Raw genomic sequence first — 19,537 nt, 5'->3', positions numbered from 1 at the left:
CTTGATTGTCACTGATCATCCCGTCATGGTGCCAACTGTTATACCCGTTGTGATCCCAGCAAGCTGGCTCTCCAGGCCATGCCAGAGGGAGCTGCAATCACTGGACATCATATTATAGCCAAAGATAGGATCATATTGATATCAGTACAGTATGACACTGCCATGGCTCAGGTGTTTGCCTTATTTTGTGTGTGTTTGTACTTAGTACATAAGTACCTTTTGTTTGTTGTGGATGCTTATAGTTCAGGTGTGTGAAGTGTCAGCATATGAGGATGCACACATGTGGTGGTATTCCTTTCATCTTTGTAGTTCAGTTTGGCTATTATGTTTGTTTAATATCCATTTTCAACAGCTTTTTGTTTGATTATTTGAAGCTCAGTTTTTTAGTTGTCTGCATCGAGTGGAGCTCCGTGCAATCTGTGTCGAATGAATTATAGACTGGCTTGTTTGTGTGTTGTTGTTTGGTTTGAGTTATTGTGAATGGATAGCAGTGGTTAGTTTCCTGTATAGTGATAATTGATATTGGTGGTTGTTGTGTCTGCCTGTTTTGTGAGGTTTAGGGAATTTAACTTTTTGTCACTTTCCATTCTTAGTTGGGGTTTCATGTTTCGGTGGACTGTTCATTTGTCATTGTGGTATGTGACTGGTTATTTCATCTAGAAGATATGACTACATAATGATGCCAATATATTATTTAGTATTGTTTCAATTTTACTATGATTTTGCAGTGGTTTCAAATATTTTGTTCTTGGTTTGATTTAAAGTTACCTTAGTTTGGAGTCCATATCAGTAGTTCCACTTTATTCTAAAATTTTTCATTCTGTAAAGCAGTGTAGTGTAGAAAAATCCTTATTTAGTTGCAGATGACAAAATGTACTACAATGTCAGCTGTATTGCAGATGACAGCTAGCTATGTGAACAGTATGTGCTTGTAAGTTTTTAAATATAGTGCCCACAATCCTAAAACTAAACTATTCTCATGTAACATTTTACATGGTGTTTAGCAGAAAAATAAAGAGAATCTACTGATTGTGAAATATCACTGAAACCTGCATGGGTGAAAATAGAAGCAAATTGGATTTGCTCAAGACAGAATTCTTTTAGGTCTTGTATTTACTCCAGTTGATTTTAAAAACATTAGTGCTTATCATAAATGTCATATTTCCAGAACTCAAAGGCTACAGGTATAAGGAAAAGGATATTTTTATTTTATTAGAACAGTGTTTATCTCTTGATTTCCAATGTTATATTTATTTACATGTGACATGTTTTGGCTTTCATAACACCAACTCAGCACATATTCATGTTGAGATATTCTGGTTTTATAATTTTCATACTTTTTCACTTCCTAAATGATGTGAAACACTTGAGTACAATGGAAGTGTGCCCTCCAGCCTATGACCATATGAGGGGGAAAATAGGTTTTGGTGAGACAGATTAGCAACTGTAAGAAACATTGTATTCATGTAAAAATTATGGTGTGAACCATTCCGACTCTATAAGTAAAAAACAAAACTGGGTTATTACAAAAGAAACCCACTGATGAGTAATATAAAAGGCAAACTGCATCAGTAACAGAAATAAATGTTATATTGAAACAAGAAAAAGGCTTCTGAAGTTATAAAATTGATATTTATATACTTCATACAAAAAAGCTCTTTAATTTGTGGTGCCGGGGAGACTTTGTATGGATTTTTACCCATGTACAGGAAGTGGGACTATCATTCTTCACTTATCTGATGTCATTTACTAAGTCGAGGATTATGGTCCTTCAACAGGAAGACAAATGTGCAGAGGTGTTGTCAGTGTAATCTGTATGAAGCCTTATTACAGTCTTTAGGCTAGGATCGATGATGGAAACTGAAGAGCCACTCAACAATTGTGCAGCTTTGATGGGAGAGGCTACCTTCAGTCCTTCGCATAGTGAAGAGGTTGTGAAAACGATATCATAACTCGATGATTTGCCAATGCTTCCGTAAAGTTGACAACTGACGAGATCTAGATCCGTGTGCTGTAGTGAGCTTCATGAAAACTTCTGAAACAATGGTTCACTTTTTATCCAGAAGATGGTGCAACACTAGAGCTGTGCTGCATGTAATGTGGCATTGTGGTTTGCATCCCTGGCTAGGGTCCTATGGGTTATCAGTTCAAACCTGTGCACCAGCAATTATTTGTTATTTAGAATTTATCATTTCTGGAAGGTTCCAGAAATTCCTTATGTTTGTATATTCTTGAATATCAATAAACCCAAAATTCCCTTAAGAATAAAATTCCCATGTATAAAACAGCTTCAAATATCTGATTACCTTACAAATGAGTTAACTGTTAAATATTTGCCTTTGAGCATGTAATCAAGAAAAAAATTGGGAAATGTTTGAAATTATACTTCAGGTTTGTTGGAAGTCTGTGTTCTCATTATGAAACACAGAATGAATGTAGTGTGGGAACTTGCGCCCAATTTTTAGCCAAAAACTAGTTTTTCCATACGTCTCACTGTTTACAATGTCATATCTCCTGAGCTGTGTGTCATACAATGAAATAAATGTGCAGGTACACTGCTCTCCATAAGTTTGGAAACACCATGCTGTGTATTACAATGGAGGAAGATGAAAGTGATCTATGTGAGTTATTGGTTAGAATACGGAATAACAAGCTCAAATAATGGTTAATAATGACACATACAGTATTGTACACTTAATTATTGTACATATACATACATATTGGAACATACTAGTAGTGCTCCGTTTTATATAAACTGACGTTATCTGTCCAAGCAGTTCTTCTAAACATGCCAGGTGGCACGAATAGGCTGCATGGCTATGTAGAGGTATGTTGTTTACATTTCTGTTCACTTGTAGTTGCCTTTGCATAAAAGTATAACATACGGCAAAAGTAATTGAAAATGGCCCCTAAGTGCCAGAATCCTTATGAATCACAGGTAATGATAATCACTTTGCACCAAGAAGGCAATAGTGTCCAACAAATAGCAAAGAAACCGATGATTTCCATCAGCGGAGTGGTCAAAACTATACACCGGCATCGAGAAACAGACTCCTATGGAGATTGTCCTCACTTAGTATCCCCCAGGAAAATATCATAAAACCAGGAAAAGTGTTTGGTAGTGACCAGTAAATGTAACAGATTAAAAACTGTCCAAGCATTGACTGCAGAACTTAACGCAATGAGGGATATACCGGTGAGTGAGTCAACAGTGAGACGATGCCTGGCAGACAACAACCTCCAAGGTTATGTAGCAACGAGGAAACGACTGTTGTGCCCTGTTAACAAGAAGAAAAGGCTTCTGTGGGCTAAGGCACACCATCATTGGACATCGGAGGATTGGGAAAGAGTCTTATTCACTGATGAACCCAAGTTTGAAATATTTGGAAGTAAACACAGTCAATTTGTAGACCGTTTACCTCATGAACACTTGAATCTCCTCAGTGCGTAATTCGAACCGTAAAGCATGGAGGGGGCTCTGTGATGGTATGGGTATCCTTTGGAGGGAATAAAGTCACACATTTGGTGAAATAGACGGAAAAATGAACCAAAAGGATTATCATGCCATGCTAAGACATCTGGTTTGTGTCTGATTGAGAAAGGGTTTGTCTTGCAGCAAGACAACGACCTGAAACATACGAGGGGGGGACCCAAAAGAAACCGGACTCCAAGGGCGCTGCCACTCGTAGACATAGTACAGGGTTCTCACGCTAGATGGTGTTAGTAGAGACCTTCATGAAAGAGCTGTGCAGACGGCACCAGTGTAGAGCTGAATGTGCAAGTGTGGTATTGTGTTTCTCTGACTGTTGGCGGGTTACCTCTGTGAAGTCGTTATGGAAACTTTAAAAGAATAGTGTGTGTGTGAAATTTTGTTTCCTGCTTAAAAAAACTGCAAATGCTTCAGGAAGCTTTCCAGGATGACGCTCTGAGCTGCACACAGGTTTTAGAGTGGTTTGGGCGCTGTAAACTTGGTGAGATGTGTGTTGAAGACCAAGCTCATTCTGGACACCCTTCAACATTGCGAAATGAGGAGAACATTAAAAAGGTCTGCCGAAAGATTGAGGATCGTCACCAAATGATCGACCAAATTTCAGCAGAGACAGGAATCAGTTGGAGCTCGTGCCAGCGGATTTTGAGTGAGGATTTGCACGTGAGACGTGTTGCTGCTAAATTTTTTCCACACCTTCTCATACAGAAGCAAAAAAACCATCCGCATGAATGTGTGTAAGGACTTGAAAACAGAGATTGCACGTGATCCAAACTTCTTGAACAAAGTCATTACAGGGGATGAGAGTTGGTGTTACGGGTATGACCCAGAAACCAAGCAAGCGTCAAGTCAGTGGAGGACTCCCAACTCTCCCAGGCCAGAAAAAGCAAGGCAAGTGAGGTCAAATGTGAAGACGATAATCATTGTCTTTTTTGATGTTCGTGGAATTGTGCATCATGAATTCGTACCCCTGGCCAGACTATTAACCAGTACTTTTACTTGCATGTTTTAAGGCGTCTGCGAGAGGATGTGAGGAGGAAACGCCCAGAACTGTGGCGATCAGGTGACTGGTTTCTGCATCACGACAATGCTCTAGCACACACGGCCTTACGAGTGACCCACTATTTGGCATCTCAGAGGTGGTCTGTCGTTACCCACACTCCGTATTCACCAGACCTAGCCCCATGTGACTTTTTCCTATTTCCAGGAATGAAAAAAAAAAAATGCTAAAAGGGGAGCGTTATGACGATGTGGAGGTGGTAAAAACAACTTCGCAAAGGGCACTGGACAATATCAAACTTGAAGAGCTCCAAACATGCTTCCAACAGTGGGAAAAGAGACTTGACAAGTGCATCACATGTAATGGAGAATATTTTGAAGGTGACTAAAGTAATTTTGTAAAAAGGTTCATCAATAAATTTTTTATGACAACAATCCGGTTTCTTTTGGGTTCCCCCTCATACGTCTCGCTTGTGTCAGAACTATGTAAAGTCTCTAGAGGTTAATGAAATATTAAAGAACATGGAATGGCTGCCCCAATCCACTGATTGCAATCCAATCAAGCTGCTATGGGATGAATTGGACAGGAGGATCCAAAAACAGGAAATCATGAGTGGGTCACAATTGTTGGAAGTCCTGCAGCAAGAATTGAGATTAATTCCAACTGAAACCTTGCCAAAACTGATGCAGCACATGCTGAGAATGTGCAAGGCTGTGATGAAAGCAAAGGGTGGCTATTTTGAGGAATCAAAAATTTAATTGTTGCATCTTCCTGTGTTTTATTTGAGCTTAATAAACATTTGGAAAACAATAAAATGCATTTTTATACTGTATTTCCTTTCCACTGTTTATAATTACTAGGTGATTCCAAACTTATGGAGGGTAGTGTATATTTAGTGATATACGTAGATACTTTATTTCAAAGAAAAGAGTTAGTAGTAAAGAACTAACAAATTAAAACTTCATACCTGATGCAGAAGTTTAATTGCATGATCAGCGAAAATGTAGTAAGCGATAAACTTCCTCCCTTTCATTGTTTTGTGTGGGGGGGGGGGAGGGGGGGGGGGCAGCAGGGTGCCTGTGAGGAAAAATGCTTTGTAACAGTTGTAAAGTATATGTAAAGTTTATTGTAAGTTGCTAAGTGCTCTCATTTTCAAATACTGGATGAATGAAATCTGGGTGTTTCTGCACCGTCAGTTATGCCACCTCAAGACAAATGCACTGTTTCTAACAGTAATATCTGTAACATTCTGTTAAACTTTCAATGTAAGATTGTAACTCTTAATAAGTAGATTATGACAGCATTTTAAAGTTTTAAATGCATTCAATAATTAAGTGAAATTATAATTTTTGTTGCCCCAATGCTGCAACTGGTACTGGGTTCTGGGTAGCATTTTAGTAATACAGATTAGATGCTTGTATAAGTAGGAGCAATCTCCATCTGAGGTTTCTGTTCTGCCTGCCTGTTGGTATTCATAGTAAAACATGACAGATTTTGACTTCTCCGTTATCGTAACTGAATTACATTCTTTAACACTTCATATTTTCAGCCCTTAAATAACTGCAAATATTGAAATTTCTTTAGGGTGCTACAAATTGAATGTTAAGGCCAAACTTTCCTTAGTCATGGGAAAATAAAATCGGAAGATGAATAAAATAACTTCAATGTACTTCCACTGATGAATGCTTCACAAGATACAAATCAAAAAGCCCCACTGAATAAGCACAAAATAAAGTTCAAATCAGTGAACAGTCTATGTTGTGATTATGTAATTGCTTTATAAATTCCAATTACACATTTCAAGTGGTTAGTGCGTTATCAGACTGGAACATTAAGAAAATAATTACAACACAGACACGGGAACGTAGCAAGCAGCAGATCTAAAACTAAAAAGTGAGTAAATTAAAGAAAAAAGCTTCAAAAACTTACTTGATTGAACACTGAAAGTGTTAAGTATAAGGGCTGGTTGTCTTGTGAAACAGTGGAAAACATGCTTGTCATGAACTGCAAGCGAAACTGAAAAAGAGGTAAATAGATAAATAGTGAAAACATTAAGGATAACAAGATGGAATTGGGAGGGGGGGGGGGGAGGAGAATATAATAGTGATGAGAAAGAGTTGTCATGTAATTAAAACTCACCATAGCAGAAGGAAGAGCCGGTATAGTGTTAAATATGCATCTACAACCATCGAACTTAGGTGGAACTGCAGTGCCCTCATTGACTGTAAATACAGATGTGGTGCAGCAAGGTCACAGAATGAGGACTGCAGTGAACTGAGGACCAGTCAGATGGTGGTGCTGGAACTGTGGGAATATAATTGATGTGCTGGGGAGTTTGGAAGATGGAGGAGGGGGGGGGGGCAGGAGGAGGAAAAAGGGGAGGAGGCTAAATAATGTATTATGTATTAATATGAAAGAATCGGATAAATGGGGGGGGGGGGGGGGGTGATTAAAGTGGAAGTAGTGTGACGTGTGAGGCTCGTGCAGGAAGGATGGTAATGTTATAATAAACAAAAGGGAAACGTGTTGTGCTGTTAGAGGAAAATGGTGACCAAGGAAGAATGGAAAGAAAGGTGCAATAAGAATTGAAAGGAAAGGGGGGGGGGGGGGAGGAATTGATTTTAATAAGAAAATAGTATAAGGAAAAGGGGGTCAGCAGTAAGATTTTGTTTTGGAAAGAAGATGGATAACACAATATCACAAAAAAAAAAAAAAATGGTTTGTTGTAATCAACTACTCAATGAGACTGTGTCCTCCAGACCGTCTCACGAACTTGGAAATCTCTAATTTCTCCTAAAGTGATTGCTTTTTTCCATTGGGGCCATAGTGGAGGATGCTGATTATGCTTGGTTCTTTTAAGATGATCTGAAAATGCTGAGTTGTTTTTTGAGGGCACCCTTCCTTTAGGAAATGTCTTTTATAGACTTGCCAACCTTCTTAAAGGTCATCACGTGAAGGTAGCTTTCACATTGCCACTGCTTTCTTTGTTCCTTTGTCTCAGGATAATCATAATACACCCTGCCCATTTCCATGGTGATTAGGGAGTAATCTGAATCAGTGTGACCCAGCTATAACATACCTGCTGCTGCCTCCATTTGGTGGGCTTTTTGAATGGGTACGTACATTCGCGGAAATTGGCAGGTGTCAATCTTTGTTATATTCAAAATGTTGAAAATTGACCCATGACTGATTTTTCACTGTTTTCACTATCACCCTTCTTTGGAAACCAGTGTACCCACTTCTCTTGCAATTCTCATTTCTTCACAGAGAGATTGTCTGTCGTTCTTCGTCATTCAAACTTGTTTGATGACAGTGGAAGCGTCTGCACCACCTAACCACTGTGTCATATGGTGGTGCATTGTTGCTTTCACAGCATGGATTGGTGCTCCATTGTTCTTTCAAATGCAGAAATTGAGTTAATGTGTGGTACTCCATTTTATCAATGGGCTTGACTGTAGGCATGTACATGCAAACAAATAAAACATTAATCACATAATTTTGTTTTCAAGGTGATAATTAAAACTTTTATGTGTACTGCTTGTACAGAACTAGTAAGACAAGTAATTTAAAATGGCCTTAGTGGGTATGGTTTTTCTAATGGTTTCTTTGGACATTGTGAATTAGGTTGATTGTGCTCATTTGTCATTAACATACTGCCCTGTATAGTGACTAATTCTCTTCTTTACATTGTTGGCACCTTCTTAAAGTAATGTATCAAGACATTGTCTTCCATCTCCACACCAATTGATAAATGACCTTACATTTTCAATAGTTTGTTTCTGAGCCAGACAACGTTATTAACATTTTTAATTGAATAATCATTATTAGTGTGGTTTTTTTAAACCAGGGATGTCCAGAATTTTAGCTTACTTGGGCCACATTTGAAGAAGACAAGTATTTTTGGGCTGCACATAATGTACTTGTTCAGTTTATCATAACTTTACATTAACAGAATTTGTTTTATAGATTGTGGGATAGATTCCCACTTTTTGGGCCACATTGGTACTTGCTTTGGGCTGCATGCAGCCTGTGGGTTGAACACACGTGGTTTAAACAATTTGAAAGTATTATATATGTAAATGAATATGAATAATTTCCCAAAATATTTCATGTATGTTCAAATAACTTAAGGGAATGCAGCTGGCTGACATTGTTGACAACTGCTGATATTATGTCAGCACACCCTTCCATTTGCAAAGTATTTTCAAGTTTTGCTTTTAAAATGGCAGTGTGTGCTCCTGTCAAAATATTGATGCTTGCCGACATCACCCAGCTGTATCTCCGTACGTTATTTGAACACTGCATATATTGGAACACTGCATATGCTGAGAGAAACTGTGGTCACGTATTTCATATATTCTCCTGGTCATTGCAAAGTATATATGAAAAATGTTTAATCATAATGTCTTCTAAGTTAATTATTCATAATTTTCCAATTTTGTTTTAGATTTCAGTGGGTACACGGGCCTGTTCTTGTTGGTCTAGATTATATATCTTTTCAGTCTTAATGAACATAGTGTAAGTTTGTACAAAAGTATTGTGTATTTTGAGAGGTAGTAGCATGGACCAAAACAATGCAAAAACGTCCATTAAACGTGGGCTCTAAAATGCATACCCCTAAGAGCTAGAAGCACTTACTCATCTTTACTACTGTGAAACAGTATGCAATAAACAAATGAGGACACATTCCTTTGCTATTGTTCATGAATACAGCATGCAGTTAACATCTCTTCATGATGTTACTGTAAACTGTATCCACAGTTCTGGGTAAATGCAGCGTATACATTAATGCTAATGGAACAGTTTGCATTTTGATAAGTTTGTGTAATGCTTTTACTTTTAATTTTATCTTTCCATTCAACAGCATAAAGGAATGCTGTTATTGCACAAAGGAAATGGCAGTCATGACCTTCTGTTATGGCCTGACAAATGTTAGCTACTGTAGAGCTTGTGTCCTGTATGCTGTAAAATATCCAGAATGCACAAAGTTATCAAAATACACACTGGTTCCATTAGAACTAATGTGTGCACTGCAGTTGGCCAGAACTGTGAATATAGTGTACAGTAAAAACATTAAAAGATATTAACTGCATGTTTTATCCGTGGACATATGAGAAATGTGCTTTCATTTGTTTACTACATTTTGTATGTAATTTGTAACAGCAAAAAGCATGCAGTAGAAGAGATGCTTAATAGTAGCAAAGATGAATAAGTGCTCATATATCTTAAAGTATGCATTTTAGAGCCCATGCTTATGGGACATTTTTTCTTCTCTTTGTCCATTCTACCATCTCTAAAAGTATGGAATATCTGTTTTAAACACCATGTATATGTAATTTCAATAGTCTCAAAATCTAATTTCGTAGAAAATAATTTATTTCAAATTTTATTCCAGCACCTGAGGTACTTGGACCAGAAAAGTATGACAAGAGCTGTGACATCTGGTCATTGGGTGTTATAATGTATATTCTGTAAGTACACATATTTGATTTGTTCCCTTTCGAAGTTAGCATTTCTCCAAATTCTGATTTGGTGGTATTTTCTTTTCAGGTTATGTGGTTTCCCACCCTTTTACAGTAACCATGGCCTGGCAATATCACCAGGTATGAAAAAACGTATACGAACAGGGCAGTATGATTTTCCAAACCCTGAGTGGCAGAATGTTTCACAAGACGCAAAAGATCTTATCCGTGGTATGCTGTGTATCGAACCGACCCACCGCCTTACAATAGATCAAGTGATGCAGAATAAATGGATTGCTGTGAGTATCATTATATATTCGTTATATAAAGTTCGAGGATTTCTGAAGTAAATCACATAGGAATATTGATTCAGTCATTATTATTGTTTATTGTCTGCACAACATGTTATGAGGGGTTTTGCTCTATCACTTTAATTAAGGTTGCCAATCATACAATACTGAAGTGTGAGTAATGCTGATTTTAAGATATTTTTGTGAAGTGTTATTTATTTGTTATATAATTTCACTTCAAATATTACAACAAATAAGTACTGCTCATAAGAAGTGAAGATATACAATAACTATAATAGTGTAGTGTGTTGTTTACTTTCAATACACCTGATTAAAATCTTATCCAACTCACCATAGAGAGAGAGAGAGAGAGAGAGAGAGAGAGAGAGAGAGAGAGAGAGTGATCTATTTTAGTTGCCACCAACTTTGCAGCTTGACACAGGTAAAGAACTTATTTACTGAATATAATTTGAGGGATTTGTTGTAAGTAAACTGGCAGTAAAATTGTAGTTTATGTATAAAATCATTTATCATGCATAATAATTACTAGCTACCCACTCCAGCTTCGTACAGGTAGCATTAAGTATCATAGGCTGAATGACTTGTCTGATATAGTGGTAATTAATTACTTGCAGAAACCATTCTTGTGATTGAGCTTATCTGTTAGTATCAAAAGCTTTGCAGTAGTTCCTGAGCACATGCTGATAGAAAGAATGATAGGGGACTTGATTTCATCATAGTTCAGATAGTTTACACAAAATATTTATAAACTACAGTAAAACCCACTAATAATGAATCGCTGGGAACTAAAATGTGTTTTCCTTAACCAAAGGTTTTCTGTAAACAGGGGCTTTCTGTAAATGGGAGTAACCCAGAAACATAATTAAAAGTTGTTTAGGTGATGTAAGTGCTATTTAATTGTGAACTTACCAAAATCCTGTGCTATAAATTTAAGTCCAGAAACACATATACATATTATCACACTTTGGGCAAAACACTTCCTTTAATACTTTGTTTTTTGAAATAAAGAAGAATTGTTTTGTCCTTGTAGCATCTTGTGTTGACAGAAGTTGTTGCTCCAATTGATTGATATTAATTAGAAGTGATTCATCTACATTAAAAGAGGAAAAGTGGTTCATTATGCTATCGGCTCCATGCACAGTAGTTGCAAAACATGGTGCAATGGATACTAGAGAAATGTGGACATGGAGTTATATAGACAACAGGGTCTGCTGGAGATTTGTGGACACCACCTTTGCCAGGTAGTTTGGTCACCAGTCACTTGAGACAAGGCCGGTGATGTCCGCTAATCCTCACTTTTAAGTCATAAAAAGTAATGCCTGTGAATTTTTAATATGAAAACTCTTAAAGCTTTTCAAATAAAACAAACATTATCAACATTCTACATCTTTATTCATGTGTACGTATTTGCAGCCCTCTGCTACTAGAGGACTATGAATTGTGGCATAACTATGTTAATGTGTGAGAAACAGCATGCTGTAATCTAGTTTTGAATTCGATGAGATTGTCCACGTGTGGAGCACCTCTCCTTCATCATGACAATGGCAGATCACACATGAACAATGTGACATATCCAGCAAGTCAATGCTATGGGTTCATAGTTGTTGAACATCCTCCATATTGTCCTGACTCAGCACCACCTCATTTTCAGCTGTTTCTAAAACTTGAGGACTTCACTTTGATAGTGATGATGTGGTGCAATCAGATTTGAGGTTGTGGCTTCATCAACAGTCAGACATTCTATAGTGACTGTACCAAACACAAGTCTCTCGTTGGGAGAAATGCGTTCATCGCAAGGGTTTCTATATTGAGAAATAAATATGTAAACATGAAGAACAAAGCTGTAGATTGTTAACAAGATTTGCTGTATGTAAAAACGTTGAGCTTTCACATCAAAAATTCAGAGGCATTACTTTTTAGCACATCCTTGTGTTAACAGTACTGTGTTATCAGTCCAATATATTGAAGCCACTGTCGCACTATCAGTATTTGCATCAGCATTTTTATTTAGCCACACAATTTCAAGAAGACAAGATATTGAATAGTGTAGCATTTCTTGCTATTTTATTAACGTGGCTTATGAAGAATTAAAAATGTCATGGGATGGAATAGAGAGAGGAAACATGGTAATTGGAGAGGAAATTGAAAAAGAAAGTTAGGAGTAACTGAAATTTCTGGCAACAAGAAGGATATTTGAGTGATTTTGGTGTTGTAATGTAAGCAAACAATGGCAATGCAGTCACTTTGAAAACCTGTGACACAGTTTTGTCTGTTATGCAATAATGTTTTTAGTAAATTTAAGAAAAGTAAAGGAATATTTATTTTGTGTTGTGTGATTGTTGTTTCATATGCAATGAAGATCAGTGCCGATGTAGAATAATTTGCAGATATAAAAAAATTGGAATAAATTTTTTTAAGTATATACAGATTCAGATTTTGATCAGCAGGTAACTAAATATTGCTACAGCTAAATGGCCAGATTCCTTAATCATTTTTTCTAATATCGGGAGAATGATGTACAGTTCTTGTATAAATACTATATACTGTTCAAAGTGGATGCAGTTTTCTGTAGCTGCAATGTGGAATACTGTTATGATTTGAGAAGCTAAAAGTTTTAATTTTTAATGTGAAATCAGTGTCCCAGAGTATAATTTATTAAACACATTCCGAAGTTTTAAATATAATCGTTATTGCATACACTTATACTACCTAAGAATTTTGTGTTTAAACAATATTTTAAAAAATTAAATCTGAAGAGCTAGGAGTTAGTTTTGTTTTAAATTTGTAGTACCAATACTTTCATGCATGCATATACTGCTATTTCAAGCATATTCTGGAGCCAAACAATGCTTTCCTCTTGTTTGTGGACTGATATTTGAACAATTTGCCCTTTTCACATTAAACAACATCGTGTAATTTTTTGTAGCAGTTTTAGAACAGTGTCGTGTTGAGAAGTGTTGTTGTCTGGGGCCCGAAAGGTGGGAGAGTGTCAGAGTACCCATAACTCTGGAGCAGGTAAATCCTTCTTTGAACTGGTTGTTCCCTGCAAATGCCCAGTGTCTGTTAGTCTGTGTGTCTGCATATCTCCAGACCCAGTGCATCATTATCATCATCATCATCATCATCACGAGATGCTGTCCTGGAACGTCACATTTTCAGGAATGTCTACTCCTTCCTTCTTCTGAAACAGTGTTGTCTTCAGCAGCAACTGATGTACCCCAACCACCTCTGTGAAACAGTTTAAAACAGTCTCTTGTATACACAGTTTCAGGCAGCAACAAACATGAGCATAGCCTGTAGAATCTTGAGTCACATCACTTCTTGCCTCTCAAGGGTTGGAATAGACTTCTGCATAACTGCAATCCCGTATTTGATTTTAAAAGAATGTATTATATCTATGTCCAGATGTTGCAGTTTGTAGGAAGGAACACAACATCTAAATTTCTCAGTAATGATGTTTCCTTAGGAAGACAGGTCATTGGTCAATAATAAATACTGTATTACTCACTACTGCAGCCACCTTGTCACCTAAAGACTTGAGAAATCTGACATCATCTGCGCATTGCTTTCATTTTCCATCACTATTTACACACAACAGTGCAGTCATTCTTTATTTACTGCTTTCACCTCCATGGCATTTGTCCCTTAATGGACTATATTTTTAGAGGAAGTAAATTACGAAAGATGCTAGTTTCATCTGATTTAAAAAATATCTTTGGACTCAATACCCTGTATCACTTATGGCAATGTAATGTTTTTCCAGTAGTTCACACTTTCTACACACAGATTGACACTTTTTTTAAAATGGTGCAATCAACTGTTCGACTCGCTGAAATTTTCAACACTGATCTTAAAAGTGATTTCACGAGCCGCCTCTTGCAGTACTTATAGGAATGCTACCACAATTTTAAAAGAATATTTTCCTTATGGGTCCAGCTTTGGCTTTTAAGAACACCTTCTTGTTTTTGAGTATGATCATCAGGTTTTGCTGAACTTTTAGCTGTTTGTATTTGCATGCCAAAACACACAGAATTACCGTAAAAGTGAATTTGTTAATTCAAATTTTTACTGTATATGCACAAACCTTCCTCATGAATCATTCAGTCTGTTAGTGAAAACTCTATATATATGGTTCTGGTAGAAGTTCTGCAATATCGATTTCAGTTTGCATTGAACCAAAACAAAGTTGATGTACAAACAACTCGTGGGCCACTGCATTATGCTGAGTACTTCATTGAAGAAAATGTACTTTCCCAAATATGATGACCTGAAAAAGGATTTTAAGTGCAAATTCTGTGAGGTTTGGATACCGATGTTATGGCATGACTTCAAAAATTGAAGCATTGCCATCTGTTTTGTATAGCATGAACAGGTCTTTTGTAAACTACAGCGTTGTTCATGAAGATTACTTGTAACACTTCAGTAAGTTGCTAATTTTCATTAGTTTATTAAAGAAAGTGATATCTAGTTCCAAAGATGTAATATATTAAAAACAAGTATGAAACTCATTGGAGGCTTCATCAATAATGGAAGTTAATCATGAAAATTTTGCTTCTGTGTGTTCTTGTTCAATTCATAGCAACATGGGGCATAAAAAGTTTCCTTGTTTGGTTGCAGTTTAAACAGATTAAGTTTATAACGCAATCCATTAACAGCTACAAAATATCACAGTGCATCCTTTCCTTGCAAAAGTCAATTCACATCATAATAAAGTTAATCTTTCAGTTTGTTTTAAAATTCCATGGAATCCAATTTTTTCCTTCTTTATAAAAAAACTTGAAAAGTTCTTTTGTGAAAAAAAGAACAAGTTTAACAGTTTCCTACACACAACAAACGAATTTTGGAATGAAGTAGTAGGTTTTTGTATTTCATGTCAGCTTGTTCCAAAAATTAAGTTTTCAGTGATGTGGTGATCACTTTCATCCATGTGTTATATTCATAATTTCATTTCATTTACATCTTTTATTGTGGAGATCATTTGACAGTTTTCCTAAAAAAATAATGCAGTGAAAAGTTATTTTTTTAAACATTTTTCTTAATTTGTCAGTGCAGCCATTTTCACTACCAAACAATTAAACCACCAATTTTGTCAACACTCTTTTAATTCCATTAAAAATATCCAAACCTGTTGTTCTAAACAGTTGAACTAAAGCAAGTAACTCCTCATTTACAGAAAAGTTATACATTACTATGTGAATAAAAATTAGTAGTTGACTGAGATCTTTTTGATAAGTTCTCTTGTGCACAGACACAAAGAATAACTGAGTTTCCAATTATATCTGAAAACAAAGATGATGTGACTTACCCAATGAAAGCACTGGCAGGTCGATAGACACACAAACAAACACAAACATATGTGTGTATGTTTGTTTGTGTGTCTATCGACCTGCCAGCACTTTTGTTGGGTAAGTCACATCGTCTTTGTTTTTAGATATATTTTTCCCACGTGGAATGTTTCCCTCTATTATATTCATATCATGAGTTTCCAGTTAAATTGGTAAGCTTAATTTTATATGCTCTAGCTCACATAAAGAATTCTGCTTTTTATAGTGTTTTATGATAAAGCTGTTGTTAGAGGGCATCTTTGTAAGCAAATGATTTTGCCATTTCTGTTGCACATTCTTTCACAAGTATGCCGTTAGTGAAGCATTTTCGATCTTTTGCGAGTTTTAAGCATGCTTCATGCAGCGCAGTGAAAGCCTTTTTCTTTAATCCCGATTGTTCAAGCAACTATTGGATTTCTTTTTTAACTTGTCTACAAAGCACACTGTTTGTAATGAGATTGATACTTGTAAGTTGCCTCATGAAATGAAGAGAAACAAGCACAGTTACTGCCTTGGTTTTACATAAGCATTTTTTATGTATTAAACATTGGGATTTTTCATAGGAATTATGTACAAAAAGTACATAATCTCCCACTCCTCATAGAAAAAACAGTTTTCAGTATTCTACCTTCTTGACATTCTCAAGAACCTCAATAGAAAAATAGCCACAATAATGACCTGATAACCTAACTGATAGCCCAATATTAAGGGGAGTAAATCTGAATAAATCACTGGGGAAGCAGACCAACAAAACAACGATGCCTCTATGAAGTCTGACTGTGACTAAATGTTAAGAGACCCTATGTTTTCAAGAAACTATTGTACACACTTTGATTTCTGATAAACAATCAAACCATAAGCTGGAGTGAGGTTGTGACTAGGTTGTGTGAATAGAGTTGGATGGGGAAGTGCTTGCAAGCCAGGCCTGGTCTAAATGCGTATTGATATTATTGCAGTAGTTTTCTGATGATTTGTTTGTACATTTTACAAAAATTTTATATTAATGTGGTGGTAAGATGTTACACTTGATGTCTCCATACACGCTCCTTTTTCCTTATTTTATTGTTAGTTTAAGAACTGACCAAATACACTCTTTAATTGTATGGCTTTTTTAGGTTTATGGTTTACTATGAATAACATTTTTAACCTTATATTTGCCTCTCAGAGCACTTTTATTTCTATATTTTTAGTATGAGCCCTAAGATTGTTATGTCAAGTGATCAAAGTTCTATAACTTTCACCTCCAGTTACTCATTTAAGACTAATAGGTGAAGACTATTCTGAGCTACATTTAAAAAAGTTAATGTACGTTTTGCTTTAGCACATTTTGGAGCAGGTGGATGATACGAATTTTGTGATCAGTGGTGTAATTTTCGTGGGAGAGGCAGGTTCTGAAGACAAAGAAAACTGTTACTTCACTGACCTAATTTGATAACTACCCTGCTTTATAATCTATTTTGCTGATAAACAATATAAATTTGAATTACAAAAAGTCTGTACGTTTTAGTATGCTGGAAAGATGAGAAGTTCATGGCACAGAAAAATAACGGCATGATAATGATGAAAACAAAATTTAATTTTGCTAGTATAGGCTGCACAGTATCGTTAGTCAAGTCTCAGTTTTATCTGTGAAATAGTTTTGCTTTTACAGCAAAGCAGCTGAAAGTATTTCTATGGGTCTGTTTTGTTTGAGTGGATATACATTAATACCATGCCGCTGTGAAATTCTTGGTTTCGGATGGTTTATAGAAAATGGGAAAGGGGGGGGGGGGGTGAATGATGAGACTCAATCGGATGGCTGCACAAATTAGCATACGCTTCCAGGAGGTGCTCTGGCCTCAGATGGAATCGACATGGCAGATTAACGATGAGGACTGATGTGTGTGCTATACTGAATGTGGTTTTTAGGTAGTTTCCCACATCTGACCAGGTGAATACTGGGCTGGTCCCATGCCCTGCCTCAGTTATATGATTCACAAACATTTGAAAAATGCTTGAAAACTTCCATTCTAGATGCAAACAAATGCTGTTCTAGGAGTGGTTTGGTGTGGGGGGGGGGGGGGGGGGAGGAGGTGTTATGACAGGAAGGGCATCTAATCATTCTTTACCACTAACATTGCCAGATCCAAAAATTAGCATCCCAACCTTATGAAGATGTGGGATGAATTTCAGGAAAAGAATAGATGAGTGACAGAATTCAGATATAGCTGTACTTCTCTTGACCGTCTGAATGATTCCCAAAAATGCAAGCACAGATGAAAAGTCGAGGAAAGGTACAATACTGTATTTGATGATCAGTAGTAAAAATTGTATGTAATAGCTGATATAGTTGACGCATCAGATGAAGCAGTACTGTACATTTAATTGAAGAATTAATTATGAGAATGCTATCAACAGCAGCAAATAGTGATGAGTGCAAATGTTTGGCAATAAATTTTTCTTACCTCTTACATTTAGCAATAGAAGACATTATTAGTACACCTTTCAAAAAGTAAGTCTCTCTCTCGAGCATGAATAGACAAAATTAAACAAAAATCCCCCCCCCCCCCCCCCTTAGGTTTTTTGTGTCATTGAGTACAATCAGTTACATTCTGCCCTGAGGTAAAACAGATGACTTAGTAAAAGGATACATATGTGACCACATTGCCTTCTGGGAATTAATATGATGCTTTCATTGCATAATGATTGATGTTTGTCAGTGTGTGCGTAAGGCAGTATTATCTGCTGTTGTTGTGTTTATAAAGCTGCTCAAAAAAGTAAACTTAATAAAATTGAAGGGGTAATACAGTACATATAAATAAAGACAGCAACAGCAGCTATATGGGTTTCTTTAATAAGATTTTGTTTTTCATGCATAACTTCAGCTAGAGATAAAAAATTTTGATCAAGCAACAACATCCTTCACATAAGACCAAAAACAGTACCTTGCCTGGATGTTTTCACACTGCATCCACTTTTACAGAATCTATTTATGGAAGTGTTCAGGATGGAGATATTGAAAAATAGAAGGAAAATTTTGATTATCCCACCATTTTTCTGTGTGTTTTCTAATCCTGCTTTCTGTTTCAGTATGTAGATATTTGTAATTTGCTTCTTTCCCATTTTTTACCCCAGCTTTGTGTTTCATTGTAATTTCATTGCACACTTTGTTCTGGACAGTGTTAGCATTTTTTATCATTTACTTCAGTTAGTTTGTCTTAAGCAAAAGTGATTTTAAAGTCATTATTTCTTGTCTTTTTGGTTGATAGTGATTTTTCAGTTCCAAACAAAATATTGCTTCAAGATTTACATCCAGACTTGTATGCTTGTCTGCATAGTAAAATTCTGCATCTTCTGTTTCTGGATGGGAGTGATTTATGAGTTAATACCGTCTAACGTTTGTCTTGACCAAGCTTAGAGTTTTGCCATTTAGCTGCCCTTGCTTGAATTTTTTCATGCTTACGTTGGATAGAAACTACAGTGAAAATGTGTGGAAATCTTAACATTGATATATATCCCACTGGTTGTTAACAGTTATTTTGCCTTATAATTTGATTGGTGTTTCTCTGGACCAAATTTTGGTGGTTTGTGTTCTATCATCCTGGGGTTATTTGTGCCATGTTCACAGATCTTATTTAATTGCTACATACATTTATAACCTTTGTCACCTTTTTTATTGAGTTGTGTGTTGAATAATCAATTATCATTGCTCTATATGCAGAATTTCTCATTCCCATGTGTGTTTCATGCTAGTGTGGCATGTTTGATATTTTGGTGCTCTAATGGATCATCTATCCGGTCCACTGATTGCATATTACACTGATCTATCACAATTGACTTAAGCGTTGAGTAATTCATTGTACTGCATTTTGATGAAATTTCTTCTATTATTTGAGTCTTTAGTAGCTTTTTTAATGGTCTTTACTGTCATCATAAAATGTATTATGTCAAAGTTAGTGGTTGTTTTGCTACTT

General features: G+C 36.3%; 1 protein-coding gene across 3 annotated transcripts in view; it reads left to right on the top strand.

Moving 5' to 3' along the window:
• The window catches only part of LOC126299382 (MAP kinase-activated protein kinase 2-like), a 94,329-nt gene that overhangs the window by 71,504 nt on the left and 3,288 nt on the right, over positions 1-19,537 (top strand). For all 3 annotated transcript variants that reach the window (XM_049991249.1, XM_049991250.1, XM_049991251.1), the window contains 2 exons: positions 9,883-9,958; positions 10,038-10,248. In XM_049991249.1, the coding sequence (XP_049847206.1) occupies positions 9,883-9,958; positions 10,038-10,248 (287 nt within the window). The remainder of the gene's footprint in view (positions 1-9,882; positions 9,959-10,037; positions 10,249-19,537) is intronic.

The sequence above is a fragment of the Schistocerca gregaria genome, chromosome X, assembly GCF_023897955.1.
Source record: "Schistocerca gregaria isolate iqSchGreg1 chromosome X, iqSchGreg1.2, whole genome shotgun sequence".
NCBI classification, from domain to species: domain Eukaryota; kingdom Metazoa; phylum Arthropoda; class Insecta; order Orthoptera; family Acrididae; genus Schistocerca; species Schistocerca gregaria.
This window is presented reverse-complemented; position numbering and strand designations above follow the sequence as displayed.